We start from the raw sequence: 23,641 nt of genomic DNA on the forward strand, positions 1-23,641 counted from the left end.
GTCCACAACATGGGGCATATAGTTTAACTAGTAAGTTCTATCGTATTTTTGTGCATATATATATATATATATATATATATATATATATATATATATATATATATATATATATATATATATATATAGTTAGTTAGGCAGTATAAAGCATCACTCAGAATATGCCCATATGACATGTTTTGCAAACGGTGGATTGACACTAATATCTAATAAGTTTTTATAACTATTAAAACAGCGTTTTTGATACTTCTTAGTTGCACAGATTCTTAGATTGAAATTGTATTGCTATTTCTAGGGTTGAAATATCCGCAAATTCTTTGTGACAAATGTATTTAAACATATTGTCATTATTGTGTTGCGATGGTGGGGGCAATATCACCACCGACCTTCTCCACAAAAAGAACATTTTATAAGATCAGAATTTATATACATTCTAAGTCGCAAATGAATAAAGAATTTAAAAATGAATAAAGATAAAGTAATACAATTACATTAATAACGTTTCGTTCAAATAAAAATAATTATTTTGTATATAAACGGCATTGGTCGATCCTTCCAATAATTTATTTTAAAGACCTACGCTTTTTAAAAACATCCTGGATAAAAAGCTGGCTTATATTAAATATTTTATTTTCTAAACGTCATGAGTTTATTGTTAATGTAAATATTTGTTCTTTTTTTTTGTTTTATTGTTATTTTAATACGTGGCTTTTTACCAAATCTTAAATCCGCCACCGAATTGGTGATTAAATTGTTGAAAATTTCTCCACTTCTCCCACTCTTTTTTTCTTCCCACATATTAATTATTATCATCTCCCTAAATTTTTTGCCTTTTTCAAGTTTTCGCGATGGATATTGTATTGTTTCAAGCACTGATTATTAGATTTTAAATAGATTCAACTAGATCTAGATTCTGGAAATGCGTATAGATCTAGCCCATTAAAAAAGTAGAATAAAAGAATAACCAGACCTAGACCTAACTACAAAAACATAAACTTAATAATAATAAACAAAATAGAGTTGTCATGTGATTACAGTCACATGATCAAACAAATGGCCACCTGGTTTTACTCGCATAATATACTAGCTTAGCAGAATCTAAACATGGCAGATATTTCAGACAATAATATTGTTATAGTCACAGAAAATGCTTTAGACAAACATTACGAATATTTAAAAGACCCGTCATCTTATAAAGTCTACAAACAACGATGGTTTCTTCTTTTTATTATAGCAGTAATTAATTTTACAAATGCTTTGGTAAGTCCAGTTCTGAGACTGTTCACAGTCACAGAGTGACGAGTCAGAGTACTTGAGATTTTGAGATTGAAAGTACTGTTTGAGTTTGGTTACTTTTGTAACGATCGATGCGTTTAATTTGGCCAAAGCTAGTGTTTGTAATGTGCGTAAGAGGTAACGGTGAAAATGACAATAGCTTTAATAAATTAATATGAGTAGGCCTATTATTGTACTATTAAATAATTAGGCATTAGGGCCTAATAATATTAATTATTAATATATTATTTAATATAAATATTAATAATTATTTTGAACACTTGAACTTTAAGTGTTCAAGTTCAAGTCTTGAAGTATCTTCAGTTTGACAGTTTTAGTTTTAGTATTTCATTTGTACTGTACTCTGTACTGTTTACCATGTTCCTACTGACCTACTGGATCTAGGCCAGTGAGTAACGGAGTTATGCTTGGCATCAACAAATCGGCTGGCCTGTTGCATTGAGTTAAATATAAACTCAAAACAAAATAAACAGTGTAATTTAAATATGCCAGGCCGCATAGCCTCATAAATTATATTTATTTTTTTATCAATAAAAATCACATTTTAGTCAAATATTGAAATGTTATTGGAATAGTCTTACTAGATTTCTACAAGATTCTAGGGCCTAGTTAGTTTTAATTATTGAATTGTATATAAAAGCAAAGTCAGCTGTACCTATTTGTGTACACTTTTATATCCTCAGATATGGATTATGTTTTCACCAGTTACAGACCAAACATCTGCCTATTATAAAATATCCTTTATGGATGTTAATTGGTTATCACTTGTTTATCTTGTGGTGTCCATACCTTGTGGATTTTTTGCATCATGGATGCTGGACACATTAGGACTCCGTGCTAGTGTAAGTTTACAAATTACAGTTTACATCAATGCTGAATCAAATAAATAAATAAGTTGGCATTAAAAAAACAATGGATAAAATGTTTATCTAAATATTTATATTTTAAAGAGCAGTTTTTGAGAGTGGACAGGCTTAAAATGTATTTATCTGTAGTTCTATAATTGTCGTTAATTTTGTAGATCAATTTTAAAGACACAACTTATAAATATTTTGATTCATCTTATCAGCAATTTATCAATGATTACAAATGGAAGCTATCAGCTTTTTTTTTAAAATTTATTATTTTATTTGAGCATGTCACACTTTTATTTTTGAGTTTAAATAAATGAACGATGTTGTCGAGTTGTTGACAGGTTTGTTAAAACATTATGATTTTTTTTTGTCATATCCAACAGATAATACTTGCAGCTTGGCTTAACCTAATAGGATCAGCACTAAGAAATCTTACAGTTGATGACCTAGACTTCATTCACCTCCCACAAGGCAGTCGTTTTCCTGTCCTAATAAGTGGCCAGGTAGTTGCAGCTTGTGGCCAGACCTTTATCATGTTCACACCTGCTAAGGTGGCAGCTTTGTGGTTTGGAGATAATCAAAGAGCCATAGCCACCACCATTGCAACACTTTGTAAGGCATTGACTTAGCATATTTAGATAATAAGAGCCGACCCGCAGCGTATCATACGCCGCTATTTAGTTGTTTTATTTTCTACTTTTCAGTAATTCATAATTTGTAAATTCGACAGTACCAATGCTGCCACTGAAAATATTTGCTTTAAAACACTAACCCCCCCCCCCCCCCTTTCCCCCTAACCCCAACCCTACACCCCCCCCCCCCCTCCCGTGAAAGCAGCCTCCTCTTAGTTATTTCTTAGTTACCTCCTGTAAGTTTAAAATTGAACTAAATTATCTGCCCCTAATAGAAACCCAGCTGTACGGCTCTACGATTTGTAAACATTTAGCTTTGTAAAAATTTAGAGTGAACACCGCTCACCAATGTTGGGGTGGGGTGGGGGGTGGTAGTGATAGCGATAGAGAGAAAGAGAGGGGACTGCAAGGAGGCGCTTGCTGCTTGTTTTCTAACTGATCCCAGAAGAGAATTATATATATAGATACTGCCTGGACATAGAATGTCGAGGTCAGGAACCCCAAACAACTACTTGTAGTGTTATTTTTATTAGAAATATCTAGAAATCACATTTTTAAATGAATATTTTTATCTTTCTATACTTTAGCCAATCCTCTGGGAATTCTAGCAGCCAATATTTTATCACCAGCAATTGTCAAAAAGCCACAAGACATTTCCATTATGGTAAGTCATTATGTGCAATTTAATGTAGCTTACGTATCCTCTAAAAAATTATCTAAGTTATTCACATAATGTGATGGTTTTTAATAATGAAAATTTGTGTTTCTTTTAAATTAATTACAATCATAGTTATTAAACTGTTCTTAAAACCATCAGCATAGTGCTGATGCTGGAATTTCTCCTGGCCTAAGCCCACACAATACTAGTTAAATGTATGTTTACATACAATCATCATTCTTTTGAAGTAAAAAAGAAACAATTAGCTTTAATTTGCAGCTTTGGGTATGCAGTGGAATAAGTCTGTTTGGGGCACTACTATCTTCCTTCTGTGTTCGGAGCTCTGTTCCACCAACACCACCCAGTCCTAGTGCTGCTTCTCAGTCAGAACCATTTTTCATTGGCATTAAGAAGGTATGTGTCATCTATATAACAAATTTAAAAAAATGTAAATACTGTAGCCTCCTAAATTTGATTTCACGACAAATGTAAAAGTATATACATGCTAATTAGCAATCTAGTTTTGTTTAAATTTTTCAGCTTCGAAATAACCGTGCCTTTTGGTTGCTATCTCTGTCAATGGGAGGAGGACTTGCTCTGTTTACAGCTAACACAACATTCTTGGAGCAGATTTTATGTCCACAAAATTATGATAATGTGAGTAAAGTTACCCTTTCTGACCTGTTGGCAGGCAGTAGCAAGTAGAATTGACCTGTTTTCGTTACCTAGATTTAGAAATTATAGTCACTTCTATACCCAGTTGCCTTTACTTTCTCTAATGTAAGTTAGTTCTCCATCAGAGTTGGGTGGACTTTGGCATCTCCTGCTGAACCCAGTCAGTGAACAAAACAACATTTGGCTTAGCTGTTGTGTGCCTTGCCACCTAACCTGTCTATGCCTTAACAATGTGCATGTTGTTTTTTTCTTTTTTAGTTTTATTTTGTTTTTTAGAATTTTGCTGGACTGTGTGGGGCTTTGATGATAGGTCTTGGCGCTGTTGGTGCTTTTATTGCTGGGTTTATTGCTGACAAGACAAAGAAATTCGCTGAAGTTACCAAAATTGGTTTCTGCCTTAGCACACTGTGTGGAATTGCATTTGCTCAGGTTAGAAATTTAAAGTTCTGATGCAACCAAATTACTTATTGTGGATTTATTTTTAAAATATACCAAAAATAAATCAGAAATAAATACAGAAACATAAATTTATATAATTATAATACAGTGATTTATTTTTTTAATAAAGGCATCTGGTATGAAAATTAACGTATCTAATACTACAGCCTTGATAACGATATTATTAATGTCAGTTATCTACCCTTGAGGGCATACATATGAATGGGAGCATCTGCTGCCAGCTTGGTTCTCATGAGTGTGATCACCGTCATGCTGTGCTAGATGCCAAATTAATACCGTGATTATCTATTTCCATTAGCCATGTAAAAAATGATTATTTGCCTCACACATACTTCTAGTAAGAATAATATAAAAGCCAGTAATGTATCAGTACACTACCACGATTGAACAGTTGATGACATGGTCTAGGTCACAATGGTGACTCCCGATATACACAACAAATTATTCTTTATGTAATATTAATTCTGAATATAAATACAGTTGTTTGTGGTTGGCTAGAAGCTAATGTATTTTGAAGAACATTTAATGCCTTTATTAATAAAGATTGTTTTTTTAGTTGGCAAGACTACGTGGACAGGCTATTGCAACTGCTACAAGTATAACAATGTTTGGCTTTTTTGGATTTGCTGTGTACCCAACATCTCTGGAGCTAGCAGTGGAGTTGACTTATCCAGTTGCTGAAGCTACTAGTACTGGAATCATTTTCCTTTCAGGGTATTGTAACTGACTTGATCCTCAACTAATTTTTGTATACATTTAACAACTCGATTTTTAAAAAGTATAGTACCTTTAGAACAGTTCCTTTTTTAAACATCTTCAGTAGGTCATTTCATCTGTCTGCACATTGACATACTGTCTTAGACTTAGGTCATTCACTCATCAGCAGTGTTTCTTCCAGACTCTTTTCTCCGGGGGGGGGGGGGGGGGGGGCACTTGAAATTTTCGGGGGGCGGTAGACTTTCTTCGGGGGGGGGGGGCGGACACTGTTAAAAGTATATATTTTCTATATAAATTATATAAATTTCATTTCGTTCGGGGGCGGTAACAAATTTTCGGCGGGGGGGGGGGGGGGGGCTTTGAAGAGATGCCTGGAAGAAACTCTGCTCATCAGAGCTGGATTGACTTAGGAAGATCATAATTTTTCATATGGAATTGAGCAAGGGAACTGAACTCAAGACTTACTGGTTGACAATTTTGTGCTATATCACATTGATTGTTATCAATATTTATCACACAACTCAAAGTCATTTCATTTACAATGCACGCTTCCAAACTCTCATGTTAAGGCTTCTATGGATATTTTTGAAGAGATGTTTTATGTTTCCTAAACAGGCAAATTCAAGGCATCATTTTGATGCTGGTAGCTCAGTACACAGCTCAGCCTTTGACTGCCCATGCCAGTACTCTGCCTATGGCTTGCCCTAATAGTGATGAATTTGAACCACAGGACTGGACCAGTGAGGACCTTTTTTATATTTTAAGTTAAACTAGAACAGATTATCCCATTTGAGTTCTAGGGTTTTTTGTGATACAAATTATAAGTTGTATAGAACCTTGCTTTTGTAGGTTGAGGTGGTATCTTTGTTAAAATTTTATTGATATTAGCTAGCCCCAACGTCCTAAATGTGTACTTTAAAATGTATGTATTAAATCTTTTTCAGTACCCAATTTAATTTGCAATGGATTGGGTGTGGTGTATTGCATGGTGATAGTCCTTTTATTCCAAGCTGACTACAGGCGCATGCGGGCTGAAGATAAAATAAAAGCATCCTGTACACTACAAGGAAAAATGGAAAGTCCGGTGAATCAATAACTACTTTAAAATCTAGTCATTCATTTTTAAAAGGTGTTTAATTTCTTGTTTTTCAACAATATTTTGTGTATTTGATGGAACATTATGTTTACACAATATTAGTTTATTTACAAAACTGAATGACAAGCCACAACATTGAGTTATAATTTATGCCAGTATTAAATATAAGTTTTGAATTTAGCTTATTCTTATACTAATTAATTTATTGTAAATAGTGTTTAAAGTTTTATGTAATATTATCTTCCTATATAGAAATATACAATTTTAAAATGTTGTAAATTAAATTATTCAGAAAGTGCCATATTTATGTCTGCTTTGGTATGTCATAATGTTTTTTTTTCCAAATACAGTCCATTTTCATTAAATTTATGACAAATAGTATTTGATTTTTTAAATGAGGTATTTATAACTTTGAAATGATCTCCACAATTATCATTGTATTTTAATCTCCCTACCTCCCCTGGTTAACTGCCTCCAAGTCAATTTTCTTTTCCTGATCAACTTTCTTCTGATCAACGTTCTTCTGGTCAATCTTCTCCATCTGGTCAATCTTCTCCTCCTAGTCAACCTTCTCCTCCTGGTCAATTTTCTCCTCCTAGCCAACCTTTGATAGCGTAATTTCTTCTAAATGGTGAACAAACTTAATATAAAACTGTTCAAAAACTAACTTACAGAGATCATGGCAGATGAATTAGGAACCTTATAGACAGTAGAAAATGTAAATGCTTGACTGTTTGTGTGAAGGAATTGAAGAATTTACAGTTCTTTTTATGCTGACTTGTTAATGTTATGTTTTATACTTATAAGTTTAATTGTTGTATATTTATAAATATTATAAAAATTGTGATCTTTAATTTTCTTTCTGATTCTGAAAAATCATTTTGAATAATTTAAATTTATGAACTTTTCAAGACTGATTGTAAATTAAGTAAGGCCCATATCCGTTTTAAAATATATTTATCTCCTTTTGTGCTTGTCATTTGTGTACATTATTGTACTCTTGTGTTTTCAGAAACCAGCAATAATTTCTGATGATCAAATAAACACAAAACAAGACATTGGTGTTGAGTAGCAAGTCTAATAGCTCTCACAACTAAGGTCTTACTGTAGTACATCAGAGAGTTGAGTTTTATGGCCTCATTTCTTTTTCATACACTACCCTTGTTATACATTCCTGGTAATCACAGTTTGACCCTCCATTACTGTTCCTTCCTCACCTTTGGCTCTAACAAATAACTCAGGTGTAAAGACTCATTTTATCCTTAAGGGTCATGTATATGAATTTTAGTGAACTTGTTATCCTTTTGTAATGAAAGCCTTAATAGATTTATGACATCTCCAAGCAAGTTTTCTGCATCAAGAGGAAAGTCATGTTTTGCACTTTAATCCTATTACAATTATATTGTAATTTGCACTCACATACAGACCAGTCTAGGATAAAATGAATTCAATATTTAAAATATTTGTTTTTAATATTAACTTTTGTAAATGTTAACAATTTAATGTTGTCTTTAAAAGTTGTAAATATTGTTATCTAGTTTTAAAAAATTACTGCTATGTTAGGCCTGGGTTGTGCATATATGTAAACAATGTACTATGGCCGCTGCCACTGGTTTATTTTTCTTTTATTGGGAATGAGTCAGATTATTTATCAGTCTTTACAAGTCTTGATTATATTTTTAGTTTTTTATATTGACATTAAATGCTCTTTGGTGAGTGTAGTAATATTAATTGCTGCAAATGATATGCAGCTGACTGTAAAAATTCAAAAAGTAAATAAGCAGCAGAGCATTTGAAAGCATTCATAATTTATATATATACACACACATATATCATACATACAGTTAGGAACACTTCAGTCATCTTACTGTGTGAGATTTATGTTATAATTAAGTGCCTCAATTAGTATTTATTTGAGAAGTTGTTATAGGAAATTGTATTTTACACATGTTTTAACAAATAAACTTTTACTTTGTTCATAAAATGTATGCTATATACTTATTAGATAATACCTTATAAAAATGTATCATTCTATGTAATGTTTAATGTAAAAATATTTTCTTGCAATGTGCACTAATTTTTTTAGTCCTACATTATTAAGCTGAACATCTTTTAATAACTTTATAATTGTGTTAATTGCTGAATGGATTGATTGCATTCAGAAATCAAGTCTATTTTTACATGTAAACCTTTTTGTCCAATAAAATATGTCTTTTTCTATTTATAAATGTTTTGTTATATTCATGTATTGATACAAGTACACATGTTGTTGTGTGTAATGTTTTGTAATGTAAATTTCTCCTCAGAAACAAGTACTCTGTAAGTATACACACTGCAACTTACGATACCAGCCTGTAGAGATTTAATGTCTAATGGTAATCCTTTTTAAGTTTTATCAAAACAACAGTCACCTATGATGTAAAATTATCCATTATAAAATGATAAGTGTTTTGATAAGTATTAAGTAAATTGTGTTTGCTAAAATACAACCAATGCAACAAGGGTGCAACACCATTTTGAAAGGTTTCTTTATTGTGTATGCTTTTTAAAGCAAACAATACAAGAATGGATATTATTTAACTTAACCCCAAAAACAAAATAAAGAATCTGGTACAACAGATGAATAACCTAGAACTGAAAAATAAAATCATGAGATTATGGGCATGGAAGATAAAGAAAAACTTAGTTGGAAAAAAAAAAAAAAAACCTCCCCAGATAAGTTTTAATAACTGTTTCTAGAATTTAAAAATAAATCTGATATATTTGTCAAAATTTATTTCAAGCAACACTTTTTTTCTTCAGATTTGCAGCAACTAAAATTGTATATACAACAGTGGTATAGAAAGACAATATTGGCTTTCTTTTACATCTTCAAATATGTGTATGTACAAAGTATATAGATATATTTATATACACGCACAACAAACTTCTTACAATTCAAATGCCATATTTTCTTGAGCATTTGATGGATTTTTTAAAATTGATCAAAATTAACAAGAAAAACTTTGTTGTAACACTCAGCGGTTACAAGTATGTAATACAAGCAAACCACTTGAGTTTGTTAAAATCTTTTAGTCACTGAGAACACACTCATGAGCTTATACACAGTAACTACAGATTAGTAAAAAGCCTTGAGTTAAGCTAAAAAGTATGGGTATTTAACCAGTTTTTAATTTTAAAATCTGCCCAATTAATTTTGATAGTATATTGTCCTAACAGAAATTTGTATTGAGTTTAGTGCGAGCCTCTTACATGGTACAGGTACATGAAAATGAATACCTTACATTCTAAAATGCTGAATTGTTAATACAATACTTGTTTCAACAAGATCTTTTCTCTGTACTGATACTTAATTATTTTAGGAATTTTTACCAATGCCTTATCTATCTTATGCAAATAATTTTACTTTGTTGAAGAAAAAAAAATTAAAAAATACACAGAAGTAACAGTGTTACTAAATAAAAATCAATAATTATCAATGTACCTTCAATTTTTATTTACATTAATGTAGTACTGCAGACACAAACATTTCTGGGAAAATAGGAAAAGTTCTCATACCATGACATCAAAGTGAATCAATATACAGTGACTGTTATTCTTGGTATACATTTATTTGATAATAAATAAGTCAATAAAATTTTAAACACAGTGAAGACGGCTAAAAGCTGTTCATTATTAAAAAGATAAAACAACTTAAGCAGCATTTTCGACTTACCAGGTAAATAAAAAATATTTTTCAATGCTTAATAAATTGCAATCCCATAGACATAAAGTGCAAGAATATGTTATGTCCATTATGTTTGATACATTTCAATACTTTTTTTACAAACAAAAAAATATATAAAATAATGTAATAGTATTAGTTATAAATGAAAATAAAATTCCAACTTAAATTAATTTTGCACTAATTATCAAAACAAAATATACTGGTATTGAGTTTGAATACACTTTTAATCACAGACAACTATGCACACATCTAAAGGCGTAGATTGTGGGCCAATTGTAATAATTAGATGGGTTTTCTAATTTTACGAAAATATAACAGGTTTTAACAGTTGGCTTTTTAAAATTACTACAATAAAGGTTTAAACCTTAACAGACACATTTAAGTTTTTTTTTAAAAACTAAAAATTAGAATCATAAAGATTTTTCTGTTTAAGTTTAATATGTTATATTAATCTTCATATCCATTAAATGAAGATCTGTTTTGCTTAGAAAATAGTTCTTGAAAAATGAACCAAACTGTGCCTTAAAATATTTAACTAATAATAGTAAATTAAACATGCTTTTAGGATGTACAGCTTTTTAAAATAAAAAAAATCCTTAAGAAATTGGGATAACAAACATTTCTATGAGTTATTCACTGATCAACATATTTAGTTGTATTATACACACAGTGTACATAAGAATGTTACATTTTGGTGGATTAATTTATTTACATATTTAACAGGAAAACATTGGCACTCTGGAAGCTTTCTTTACTTGAGTATCACTAGTTTAGCAATTATGATTAGTGGCGACTCATCTAACTACACTGACTTCAATTTTCAAATATTGTGAACGAAGTAGAGATAGAATATTGAAACAAAATATAACATACTTAGTGTATCATCTTTAGAAATGTGAGAAAATGAAATACTTAATTTGGAATAATTATTTTTACAGAAACTTAAAACACCTATAAATAAAGCTTAAATTATTATAAGAATTAAAAAAACACAACGTTTACTGAATTTAAAAAAGAACTTTCTTTTGAAAAAAATGAAACTTTTGGGTCTGGATTGCAGCTTGGTGAGACCATTGCTCTATAGCATTTATGCAATAATTTGTAATACTTCCTACACTTTAAAAATGCAGATTTAGTTCGGAGAAGTGGTTTATTTAAAGTGTATGTTAAGAAAAATTGTAAACTGTTACAAATTTACATAGAAATATATCCTAAAAACACAATTAAAACCATACTTTTTTTAAATAAATGAGTTATGAAAATGCCAGATAAGTTTCAACAAATTTCAATTGGTAGAAAATATGTGTAGGAATTTTTAAAAAACAAACATCTCTGAGCAATTTGAAAAGTATATGTATATTTTAGTTAGCTTTACAGTTATTTTTTAAAAAATGTAGTAAACACTTCTAAATTTACCATGTAGATTTGACAAACTGTATGTGAGTTGTAAAGAGTGTGAAATATTTTTGGGAATGGCAGCTAGAAATTTTAGGCAAAATTAAAAATAAAGATTTTACTTTTTTTTATTGAAAGACATGCTAAAAAAATGAATGAATTAAGTGAACAAAGCTTTGGGGGGGGGGGGGGGGGGGGGGGACCTAAACAGGCTACAGAATGTCTTTTGATGTTGAAACCTGATTAAAAAGCATTGAAGGATTGAATGGGCTCGCACACAATTCTTATGTGAATTAATACAATGGAGTAACCAAAAGCTAATGTGTAAGCCCAGGAGCAGATAACTAAAGATAATAAACATTTAGAAAATACAAATAATATGGTTAAGGGAAGACAACTATTAAGTAGAAAACTGTAAAGAGATAAAATAAATAAAAACTAGAGACACTAGGAAAAAAGTGAGAGGAAGACTAAAGTAAGCTTTTTCTTTTTAAAAAAAAAAATCCTGCATTCACTGAGAAACCAAATATTACCATAATAAATTATAACCCTTGATCAATAAACTACCACAGGGATTACCAGGTGGTGACTCAAATTAAATATATTTAATGGTCATTTAATGAGTTAATTAATTCATTGTATCTCTAACAATAATCAACAATTTTCAATCAAGGTGCAGATCCAGCTTCAAAGTGTTAATGAATGTATTTATTTTATGAATACTATCTAAATCCAGAAATAAAAAGTATACCATCAGTTTTTATTAATTACTTTATAAGCCTTCTGTAAAAGTAATAAAAATTTTAAAAGATAAATTTAGAAGTAATGAGAGCTGAATAAAATTAAAACAATTTTCACTAAAAGTAAACAAGGGAGTGAAACATTTTGTTCGAAAGTAAAATCAATCGTTCCAATTACAACATTGTCAGGGGCAAACATCAAAGATAGTCATTTTGTTTATACATAATTAAAGATTGATATGCTTTAGTAAGACCTTCCTCAGTATAAAGAATAAAAATCCATTAATGTTTTCATTGAAATCCCAATACAACTTGCAAAAAAATCAAGCAAAATAGTACTTATTTTAGTAGTAATAGTATACTTTTGGATAATACATCTATACCCTTATTTTATGACACTAATTTTTTTAAAATTAGCTAATTCAAATAAATTAATTGTTTAGATATGGACAAGAAATCATGTTTAAAGAAAACTGTTATTATAGTGAGTATCTATCATATTCTATAAGTATAAAATTTAAATCCATAACTTTCTTTAACATTAATACTTTGTTTCTTAGGCAAATTTCTACTTGAAGCTATAAAATAATTGTTCACTGATTATAATTTAAATTACACTTGTCACAGGATAACAGCCAATGGTTTTAAGTACCTTGCACTGCTTAATTTAATATATAAAGAAACCAAAATTTTTTCAGCAATTACTTTCTTTGTTAACAAAAATTAACTTCCATTGTAAAAATGACTTTTAAATTTTTTAAGCTACGATAAATTAAATTGTGTTTGCTCCCACTGCTTTTATTTTCACCTGTATTGTCAATAGTTAAGAAATTTAAATAAAACAAGTTGGCTGAATAGATTTCATAATTATGGATTCCTACAGCAATCATCTTTTGTGGGTTCTTAAAGTTTTTAGCTTTTTTGTCAAAATAGTTTTAGGGTAAAAGTAGAATTTTTTTAGAATGTATTAGCAGCTGTAATTGAATCAGAGATGTTAGATATTCAATAATGTATACTGTAAATACGACAGAAAAATAAACTAAAAAGTGTGTTTTTTTAAACAGCTTAAAGCAAAACTTTACCATGCAATTTAAGAATCTTTAGGTATTGTAGAAGATCTCATGTGCAGCAATTATTTTCAGGATATGAATGCACTATGTAAACATTTGATAAATAATAATGTAAGATGGATAATGAAAAGCTTTAAAAACCCATAAAATTAAACTGAAAAAGCAAAAACATATTTATTCTCTTTTAGTAGTTTCACAAAGAATATTACATTTTTAAACAAACAAAATGTATTATGAAAGTTAATTGTTGTTTATCAGAACACAGCCTTTAATATAAATATATATTACATTTAAAAATGTGAACAGATATATGAGATTTCTAATGGGTGGACTATGTAGATTAAGACATCCACTATTAAAACAACTCTTCAGATTTTAAATATATATTAAGTGTTAACTAGTTATACAGAATTCAATTTCTAAGTTTATCTTACTGTGTTTAAAAAAACTGGCCACTGAAATAAGAAAAACATTTCTTTTAACAAAAACTCAAGCAATGTAAATTATTGTTTGGACACAACTGAGGCAATAAAACAAGTAACTAAAACCTCAAGGAAATATAAACAAGAGAAACCAAATCACAATAAACTTGGGAGTTAAAGATCTTGCTTTTAGTTTTTTCTTTCTTTTTAAAAGAAAGTAAAACAAACCAGATATAGAACTAATTTTGTTGTTATCAATGTTACATAAGTTTCTAGGCAGATATGTTTATAGAAACTTAAGAGGCAAATAAATATTAGCAGTATTATAAACAAGGATTCACAGCACAAAATTACCCAGTTTAAATGCTATTGTAGGAGTAAAATAATTGTGATCATTTAATAAAAATAAAATAATGAGTTGAAACACAGATATAAACTTTACTGCATATAGTGAACCCTGGTAATTTGCTTAGACAAAGTCAATATAGGTAAAAATATTTTTATAAAGCATTATAATAATTAGCACCACATTCAGTCATAAGTAGTTTTCTTACAAATGAATGCAAATTATTCTTGATAAAAATTTCATTTTAGCTTTAAATTTCCCACATGTTTGCCATATTTCTAAGGTAGACTAAGCCTACAGTTAAACAATGTAAAATTTTACCCACTTACCTATCAAGTATGCATATTATAATGTTTCGATGTGTGTATAGACGAAATATAAAATCAATTTAAAATATGGAATATTTACATCATTATTGGTATACTTACAATTTCACATCATCTTTGAAATTCTGAAAATGAAATATCAATGAAAGTGATTTTTGTGGTAAGAGATATACTTTATTATATTTATGTTTAAAATTACAAAACTAAATGTGAATTTTAAGTAGTAAAACAGACGACCTATGGTTGTCCTAGCTAAATCAAGTCTTGTCGTTGAGTTAATGTCCATCCTATTTATAAATCACAACTACGATACCTGTTATGATACCTAATTAAGCAAATCAAAATCTTCAAAAACAAAGTCTCTGTCTGTTTCTGCTGCTAATAACTGAGCAGCCATGGTAGCCTGTTTTATAGCTACCCTATACTGGCCTTTTTTCTTTTTATTATACCTAACTTTAAAGTCCTTTAGAAAAGGGAAAAGGTCTGAGCAATGCATGTGAGACATGGTGTTGGACCCAAACCAAGCAACCTTTGCTAGTTGTGTAATGACTACATCATTGTCTCGTTGTGTCACTGTGATGTTAGATACCCTACCAGGCCACCATGGAAAACCCTGTATTTTCCCCCAAACAATATCACCAACATGAATCTCCCGACCTTCTTCTAACACACAGCCTGTCACATTTTGAGTCTGTATTTTCATCATTAAGGGCTTAATGATTCCTTTGTCTTCCTCTTCTGGAGGTGGGGAGTTTGTCCCGGGGAAAAAGTCATCAGGCATTCTGTCTTCTCCTGAATCGTCACTGAAGTCACTTAAATGGGAGTCTAGTCCACTAGAGTGGGATTGACTTTCCTCAGATGTTTGCACTAGTGGATACTCAGCTACTGGTACAGATTCAGAGCTTAAGCCTGAGGAAAATGTACTGCTACTTTTACTCCTTAGAGGATAGTCTTTTAGCATTCTGTTTGGGGAAGTTGTGAAGTGCCAGTTTGGTGAGGCACTGACAACCCGGGCAGGAGAAGCATTTTTTCTACGGTGAGGAGAACTCCCAATGGGCATAATGCTAGGGGATGTTTTCACAATGTACTTAGGTGAGACACTTGGAGTTGACTGCTTGGGTGAGGATGCCACCCGAGAAAGACCTTGGTTTTGTTTCCAAGTGTACACAAGTCTTGGCCTATGCATGCTTACACTGTCCTGAACGGGCACAGTGTTTTCATGGTTCTCCTCATCTAAGCCAGACATTTTTTTATCCCATTCAGCATTACTTTCTTCAAAACTGTTATCTGCATGTATTTTCATACTCAGATCTTCTATTTTATTTTCTCCGTCAGTTCGTTTAACCAAGTCTTCTTCATCCTCAACAGGTAATTGGATAGAACTTTCATGTTTATGTTTATGCTTTTTCTTGTGCTTTTTCTGAGATTTATAAGGCACAAAATGATCTGTTTTGATTTCTACATTCAGGTCATCTTTAATAATGCTGGATTTAGATTTATCTCTTTCTTTGGCTTTTTTAGCTGCCTTTTTGGCTTTTTTATGTGACTGATTATCTGTGGGGACAGATATATCAAGAATTTTTATTTTTGGTACAGGAAGATGTCCTGTATCAAAAAATATATCCTCATCAGGTAAACGTGGTGGAATTTTTAAAATCGCACCATCACCAATGGTGATTTTAATAGCAGGTGATGGCTTCGGGTGAAAAGAAGCAGTTAATGCTTCTTTCTCTTTTTTAACGTTTTTACTAGTGTTAGATGACTTTTTTCCTTCTGGGTTATCGATAATTTGTAGCCAGTCATTGCCTGCAACATTTGTGCTCGAGTTACAACTCCCTGAGCTTGAAGACCTGTTGTACCTAGTTTTGACACTGAAACTTTTTTTATCAGCAATGTCAGAAAGTTTGTTGCTGCTGTTGCTTCTTGTCACACCTCTCCTAGTAGCAAGGCAAGGTGATGTACAGTTTCTTGTCGCTGCCCTTGAGCTTGTTTCATGGGTGTGTTTAGAACACTTATGCTGAATATCTTCCAAGACAACCAGAGGTGTCTGAAATGTACTCTTTCTCTTTCTCAAACCAATAGTCAATGAAGAGGAAGCCTGTGGATCCACCCCAAGACCCATTTTTAGAGGAGATTTTGAAACTGATGTTAGATTGCAGTTGGCACTCTTTTGTTGAGAGTTACTATGTGTAGTGCTGTGATTTTTTGTATCATGAATGGCTGACTTGCACTTAGAGCACAAAGTTTGCCTCGGCCTTAGCCTTATGTCTCTGACAGTTTTTCGTCTGTTGGAGAAGGTTTGCATTTCAACAGTAGTTATTTCAGATATTGGTCTAGGATTAAAAAGGAATGGGTTGGTATTGTAAGAAAACCGTGAGACAGAGGCAGACTGCTCAACTTTCATGTCTTTGTAATCAGCACCGGTTGGAGGTTTGTTTTCTGATTCATGCTTCACTTCACTATGAGATCTTGAGCAGTTTCTTGAAGTTGTTTGCTTCTCTGGCAGGACTTTATTTGAAAATGGGATCCCATGTGGAAAGAATCTACATGAAGAAGAAAAATAAAACAATTACAATTAGAGGTGTGTGAATATTGAGCATTGTTAAACATTAACATCATAAAAATAATAAAAAGTATTATAATAAAGATGTAAAACACTGCATTTTGAAAAAAAATACCAAACTTAGCACACCGTTTTGACCTGGGTTTTCTTGTCAGTTATGTGAAACTAACAAATAGAATAAACAACAACTTAGTTTACCGTGTTTTTGTAGTGCTATTATTTACAGCTTTGTGTTTCAATTTTGTGGCAAAGCTAAACTAATTACTGTGATTGAAATTCATAACATTAACTAAGCATGAGAACATCTGGGCCAGATACAAAGAAGGTAGGTGTGTGTGGTTAATATTATTCTTTCTAGAAGACAATAGAACATTAAAATTAAATTGACATATTTTGATCAGAATGTAAGATTTGAATGTAATCATAAAGTAGTATATTTGCTGTAGTAAAAATGCATAACAAAATAATGTTCATTACTTCACAGGACCTCCCTGAGTAAACTGACTCAGTTTACTCAGGGAGGTCCTGTGAAGTAAATAGTAATGAACATTATTTTGTTATACATTTAGACTACAGCAAATATACTCCCAGAGGACCTCCCTGAGTAAACTGAGTCTTCTGAGCTCTGATTAGTACCTGATGCGAATTAGGAAAATAATAATAGAAGCTGGATAAAGAACTGATTATCTCCATCATATGCAAAGGTTACAAAAACAGGGGGACTTCATCTTGTCATCTGTTCTAAGAAAGGGTAACTTTTTACTTATTAGTCCTAACACTCGATTAATGCTATCCTTCCTCAAGTCTTATCTATGGTCCTTGTAAAAATGTACTAGCTGAGAATCCCCACTCCTTAAATATGCACATTAAACAAGTCCTTTTGGTGTTTCCTTTGATGGTCCATGTGTTTTCTTGATTGATTGCTTTCTTTCTTGTTGATTGATGTGATGATTGATTGAGTTACCTTCATACTTTTTTAAAGATTATTTACTAATAAGGTTTTTAAGTAAGTGAGATTAATTAATAATAACCTATTGCCTAAGTAATTAATTAGTAATTAGAAGGCCTAAGTTAATTAATTAGGCCTAATGCCTAATCTGAGTAATCTCAGTAATCTGAGGACTGCGAGGACTAACAACCAGCAGGAATTTATACATGTGCCTTGCTTAGGCTAAGGAAAGGAGGCATTAGCTGGGTCAATTTAAGTGAAGTGAGTTGGGTAATAGGGCACGAGTGTAACAGTAAATTAAATCAAAGAAAAAAGTTGTCCAAAAACTAGTTCAAATGTTTTGTTTGTGTGCTAAGCAGAATTTTTTGTGTGGAAAGAACTAGCTGGCATTACATTACTATTTAATATCAAATTTACCCTTGGTCACATTCTAACAAAACGCCGCGATATTCTTTTCCATTATGCATTAAAAAGACTGCAATGATGTTTTCAAAAGAATACTCCACCAGTACTGTAAGGCAAACTCCTTTTGTGAGTATTTCCGTTCCTATGTTTGGGTTCGCCATTTTGTTACATGTTCTTTTAGAGCTAAAGTTTAGAGAAACGCATGCGCAGGCACATAGCTTCCTAGTCCTGTGGTAGGAATTATTCAATGACAAGATCTTATATCAATGCTACAGACTAAATGTATATGGGCCTATACCTTAGTATAGATCTAGATCTAGAACCAGATCTGTATATTTTAAATAGAGCCTTAAAAAGAAAACTGAGAATTCAATCAGGTTTTCACCGTTTTATGTATAATATTGTACAGGCGTTTATAAACGTTGTCCCTTAACTATACTAAAACTATATCAAATATCAATTACATGATTTATGTAGCTGTGAAGATAAAAGAAACGGCATTTTCTGAAACTTTATTGACTTTGTCATCGATAATAATAATAACATGCGATACTTCTCAAAAGCGCAACTTCAGCCATATTTCACCCTCTCCCATCATCTCTTTTACCTCCCCTTGTAAGAAATCATGATTCTACCGTAATGTTTTTTTTTAAACTGTCACTGATGTAATTAGAAAGTACAAAATATATCCTAATTCACATCCCCATCATCCCCCGCTGATCTGCGTCACAATAGTTTGACACCTAGTTGTGGATTACTTCCACCCCCCTCCCCCACCTCCACCCCCTTAGTTCCATCTTGGCAGCTACTGTGAGAATCCACCCCCCCCCCCCTTTTCAGTGTGCTTTGCTCCCACACTGTTTCCAGATGTCCGTGCTGTGAGGAGCGAGTCCAATACCACGTGATCAGCACAGCATGGCAGCAAGCATGTCACAGTCAGCTGTGTCTCCGATGTGCTGTTTTTATTCCCTGAGTTTTATTTATAAACTTCTGTCATCAAGGGAACGGGCATCATTTTATTACAGAAAATGTAGGGTTCCTAAAACATGACAATAGGAGACCACCACAGACCATCATTTCGGCAGTGCTATATATCTATTGATTCGCCGAACACTCTTATACAAATGCCCGATTAACCAGATGTTAAAATTATTATTATTTTTAACAATCCCATTTCCTTAACGTCATACTTTGTCATACAAAATACATTACAACGCAAACCATGTCAAGAAGTTTCACCCCACCCCCCTCCAAAAAATTACATCATCTACCCATCCCTATGAGAAGGGGTTTCTCGTACTTCAACACCTTCCGTTCCACGCTGACTTTTTCTGCTGTTGTGTTCTTCTTCTTTATCTGGACTCCCAACTACTTTAGATCAGTCTCCACATCGTCTTTCCAGGTCTGCATGGTGGTCGTTTCCCTTGGGGTTGTTGAGTTGTACACAACTTTCATCCCTCTCTGATTTTAGCATATTTCATACATGATATACAACATGGTTGGTTCGAATTCTCCACCCATTCTTATCTGTGTCGGTCCATAATTTTAAAATTTTCTCTCCCAGAAATTCAAAATATTTTTCATTAGTTTTTGATAAGCTTCATTACTTTCTCGTATATACGAAGTATAGAGAAAGTCTTGTAATCGTGCAAAAAAAAAAAATCGAGATTTTTGCAAATCTCGACGTTTTGCATCTCACTGATACGGAAAAACATAATTTTGCAATCTTGTCCGTATGTCTGTGTGTCTGTGTGTGTGTCTGTGTGTGTGTGTGTCCGTGTGTAAACACGATAACTTGAGTACCGTTACAGCTAGGTTGATGAAATTTCATATATAAGTATTTTATCAAAATCGTAGATCCGTATCAACTTTTGAGCGATTTCTGACAACCGGAAGTGGTACTTTTTCTACTTTGAATTTTTCAAAAGCCTATAACTTGAGTACTATTTCAGATAGATAAATGAAATTTCACATGTAAGTAAAAGATCTAATTCTCTACCTTCTGTTAAATTTTGAGTAATTTCCGTTGACCGGAAGTAGTAATTTACGCTACTTCCGATTTCTCAAAAAACTAATGTAAATTTTTAAAGTAATAATAATATTGCGCACTATTATGCGCTTTTTTATTTCGCGTTCACTTGGTGTGCAATTAATTTGTCTACGAGATTTTATTCTATTTTTAAAACTTTAAGTATTTAAAATGGATTAAAAATCATGTCTATAGCCCGAGTTCCCATCCCCTGTTATTTTATATAAGAATATTCGAGAAAGTTTAGGGGAGATCACTCCCGGTTTATTTTTATATTGTTTATTTGACTTATTTTTACTTTCTCGTATATACGAAATATAGAGAAAGTCTTGTAATCGTGCAAAAAAAAAAATCGAGATTTTTGCAAATCTCGACGTTTTACATCTCACTGATACGGAAAAACATAATTTTGCAATCTTGTCCGTATGTCTGTGTGTCTATCTCTGTGTGTGTGTGTGTGTGTGTGTGTGTGTGTGTGTGTGTGTGTGTCCGTGTGTAAACACGATAACTTGAGTACCGTTACAGCTAGGTTGATGAAATTTCATATATAAGTATTTTATCAAAATCGTAGATCCGTATCAACTTTTGAGCGATTTCCGATAACCGGAAGTGGTACTTTTTCTACTATGAATTTTTCAAAAGCCTATAACTTGAGTACTATTTCAGATAGATAAATGAAATTTCACATGTAAGTAAAAGATCTAATTCTCTACCTTCTGCCAAATTTTGATTAATTTCCGTTGACCGGAAGTACTTATTTACGCTATTTCCGATTTCTCAAAAAACGCATGTAAATTTATAAAGTACTAATAATATTGCGCACTATTATGCACATCTTTATTTAGCGTTCACTTGGTGTGCATTTCTTTTTTTCTACGAGATTATATTCTATTTTTAAAAATTTGAGTATTTAAAATGGATTAAAAATCATGTCTAGAAGTCTATATCCCGAGTTGCCATCCCCCGTAGTGTTATATTAGAATATTCGAGAAAGTTTAGGGGAGATCACTCCCGGTTTATTTCAATATTTTGTGTTGTGTCTACCAGAGGCGTAGCGACCCTTCCCGGCGCCCGGGGACAAACTTTTCGATTTGCACCCCCCCTCGAGATTTTGATTTGCACCCCCCTCAAACTTTCGATTTGCACCCCCCCTCGAGATTTTGATTTGCACCCCCCCCCCCCTCAAACTTTCAATTTGCACCCCCTCAACCTTTAAATTTATTTTTCCAACCCATTTTGGCGCCCCCCCCCCCCTCGCTACTGGTGTCTACCAAAGAATGTATTGTTCCTTTTAAATATCATAGATAAAGAATATACACACTACCCTTTGCCGTAGTTCACACCTAATTTGGAGATAAACTGTATCCGTTGTGGCGGGTGACACTGATGCACAGAATCGAATATATCCGACCTATTGACACCATTGTAAATCTATATCATAGACTGTTTTTTTTTTTTAATTAAATAACGCCCCATAAGAACTGGGACGGCTATATGGCTTTTTTTGTTTGGCATTTCGCTTTTGATATTGTCTCTCAAAATGGACTAGCGTAACAACCCATTCCGGCAACTTTCAATTTGGTGCTCCCCTATAGGTGTAGTGCCAGACATACGGGAAAATGGCCAAAAACTGGAAAAGGCTCACTCCTTTGCGCCATACTAGATCTATTTGACGAGGAAACGATGCAAGAAATACTAGCAAGAAGTGCTCAAACAACAACAGTTCTTAGTAAATTAATAAGCATCTGGCTTGGTAAAAAGACCTCTATTGGCACAAAACTTAAGACCAAGTGGTCACTGGTCATGACTGACATGATTGTCTCCATGTGTGGATTCGAGGCTTGGACCATGAACGCAGACCTCACAGAAAAAAGGGTGCCTGATCTGAGTTTACAGCGTAGTTTGTAGCAGGTGCAAATTCTTGACCTCGGCATATGAAGGGATGGTGTGGTCAGCTCTATACAAAGCCGTCTTTACTTTCCCCAACGTAAGTTAGGTACCCATCAGAGCTGGGTGGGCTCATAAACGTTCTACAGACTTGAACCAGGATTCGAACTAGAGACTTTTGGATTAACAGTCATCCAATAACTATCCTATAACTCTAGTCAAAATGCTAAGTGGTGCGCTGTAGCAATATATCAATGTACAAAACAGTTAAATCAGTGTGTAATGCCTTGAAGCCGTTTATAAAACTTAACTTTGACTCTGTATAATTCAATATTTCAGCTTAAAGTACGCTGTTTAATTTGTTCTTCTCCCCTTTTGGCGCCCCTGTCGCAGTTCGGTGCCCCCCCCCCCTTTACCACGACGTATCCTACCTTTCTTATCTCCATTTTAAAAAATTATTGATTTTTCATTTCTTTTCTTAAACACGACAACTTTTTCCTCTCTTTGCCAATTACAGTTTATTAATCACCTGTATTGGTTTTAATTAAGTAATGTTAAGCGAATAATAGTTTGATTTCCTACGTGTATCCTAAACATTGAATTTTAAATTATGTATTGATTTTCTTTTATAATTTTTCTAAACGGGCTAATACATTTACAGAAACGTGCATGCTCATACACGCGTAGTCGGGGTTAGAAGTAGGCCAATAATGTACACTTAATATTATGGCTCAATCAAAGCTAATTAGATTCCGGAACTAGATCTACTTAATCATTTTATTAACTCGTCTTGGTTTTTCAAATGAACCAAGCACCACTGTAAACACAGTCAGTGTTTCTTCCAGACTTTTTTCTCCAGGGGGGGGGGGGGAAAGAGGGGGCACTTGACCTTTTGGGGGGGGGGGGGGCGGACACTGTTAAATGTATATACTTTCTATATAAATTCTATTTCGTTCAGATACCTGGAAGAAACTCTGAACATAGTGCTGATTCTAGCCCAACAACTTGGGAACAAGGGTTCTCAGCACATTTTACAAGTATCGACCATGCTATCCCTTCCAGAGGCGTAGCGGGGGGGGGGGGAACATATGTCACCGGGCGCCAACCAATCGAAATCTTAAGAGGGTGTGTGCAAATCGAAAGTTTGTCCCCGGGCGCCGGGAAGGGTCGCTACGCCTATGATCCCTTCATATGCCGAGGTCACTAATTCTGTAAGCCCATCACTAATTCTCTAAGCCCATTAGGCTTACTAGTATTGTAGGCCCTATATAGTTTAGTTAGCCCAGTAGTAGTTAGCCCGCTAGATCTGTAAGCCTAGTAGATCTATATGCTCTGAAAAACCTATCACTTATTCCGTGGCCTAGTTAGTCTATTAGTTTTGTAAGCCCAGCACTGGTT

At 32.8% G+C, this 23,641-nt stretch overlaps 2 protein-coding genes across 5 annotated transcripts; one reads left to right on the plus strand and one right to left on the minus strand.

Moving 5' to 3' along the window:
* The first annotated feature begins 1,049 nt into the window (after positions 1 to 1,049).
* LOC131930155 (solute carrier family 49 member A3) lies at positions 1,050 to 8,567 on the plus strand. 2 transcript variants are annotated; one of them, XM_059286568.1, is made up of 11 exons: positions 1,050 to 1,257; positions 1,977 to 2,135; positions 2,531 to 2,759; positions 3,367 to 3,443; positions 3,717 to 3,851; positions 3,978 to 4,094; positions 4,389 to 4,541; positions 5,128 to 5,285; positions 5,904 to 6,028; positions 6,233 to 6,417; positions 7,397 to 8,567. In XM_059286568.1, the coding sequence occupies exons 1-10, from the start codon at positions 1,102 to 1,104 to the stop codon at positions 6,382 to 6,384; spliced, it is 1,461 nt and encodes a 486-aa protein (XP_059142551.1). In that variant the 5' UTR covers positions 1,050 to 1,101; the 3' UTR covers positions 6,385 to 6,417; positions 7,397 to 8,567. The 2 variants fall into 2 exon arrangements, with proteins under 2 accessions (XP_059142551.1, XP_059142550.1); XM_059286567.1 differs by having other exon boundaries at positions 6,233 to 8,567.
* A 3,168-nt stretch (positions 8,568 to 11,735) lies between these two features.
* Positions 11,736 to 18,499, minus strand: LOC131930157 (PWWP domain-containing protein 2A). 3 transcript variants are annotated; one of them, XM_059286571.1, is made up of 4 exons: positions 18,340 to 18,499; positions 15,068 to 16,953; positions 14,513 to 14,535; positions 11,736 to 13,771 (listed from the first exon to the last, which is right to left on the minus strand). In XM_059286571.1, exons 1-3 carry the CDS (start codon positions 18,486 to 18,488, stop codon positions 14,522 to 14,524), a joined length of 2,049 nt encoding a protein of 682 aa, XP_059142554.1. In that variant the 5' UTR covers positions 18,489 to 18,499; the 3' UTR covers positions 11,736 to 13,771; positions 14,513 to 14,521. The 3 variants fall into 3 exon arrangements, with proteins under 3 accessions (XP_059142554.1, XP_059142553.1, XP_059142552.1); XM_059286570.1 differs by having other exon boundaries at positions 11,736 to 14,535; XM_059286569.1 differs by having other exon boundaries at positions 11,736 to 16,953.
* Between the last annotated feature and the right edge of the window lie 5,142 nt (positions 18,500 to 23,641).

The sequence above is a fragment of the Physella acuta genome, unplaced genomic scaffold (genome assembly GCF_028476545.2).
Source record: "Physella acuta isolate Inbredline_101_S28 unplaced genomic scaffold, ASM2847654v3 ptg001728l, whole genome shotgun sequence".
Lineage (NCBI taxonomy): Eukaryota > Metazoa > Mollusca > Gastropoda > Physidae > Physella > Physella acuta.

Bases quoted from the DNA above. Each gene is read 5' to 3' on its own strand.
- LOC131930155 (XM_059286567.1), top strand. From the start codon at position 1,102: ATGGCAGATATTTCAGACAATAATATTGTTATAGTCACAGAAAATGCT. The intron at 1,258-1,976 runs GTAAGTCCAGTT...TTATATCCTCAG, and splicing joins TTAATTTTACAAATGCTTTG to ATATGGATTATGTTTTCACC. The intron at 6,029-6,232 runs GTGAGGACCTTT...AATCTTTTTCAG, and splicing joins TGAACCACAGGACTGGACCA to TACCCAATTTAATTTGCAAT.
- LOC131930157 (XM_059286569.1), bottom strand. From the start codon at position 18,488: ATGGCGAACCCAAACATAGGAACGGAAATACTCACAAAAGGAGTTTGC. The intron at 16,954-18,339 runs GTAAATTTGATA...TTCTTCATGTAG, and splicing joins TTGTTAGAATGTGACCAAGG to ATTCTTTCCACATGGGATCC.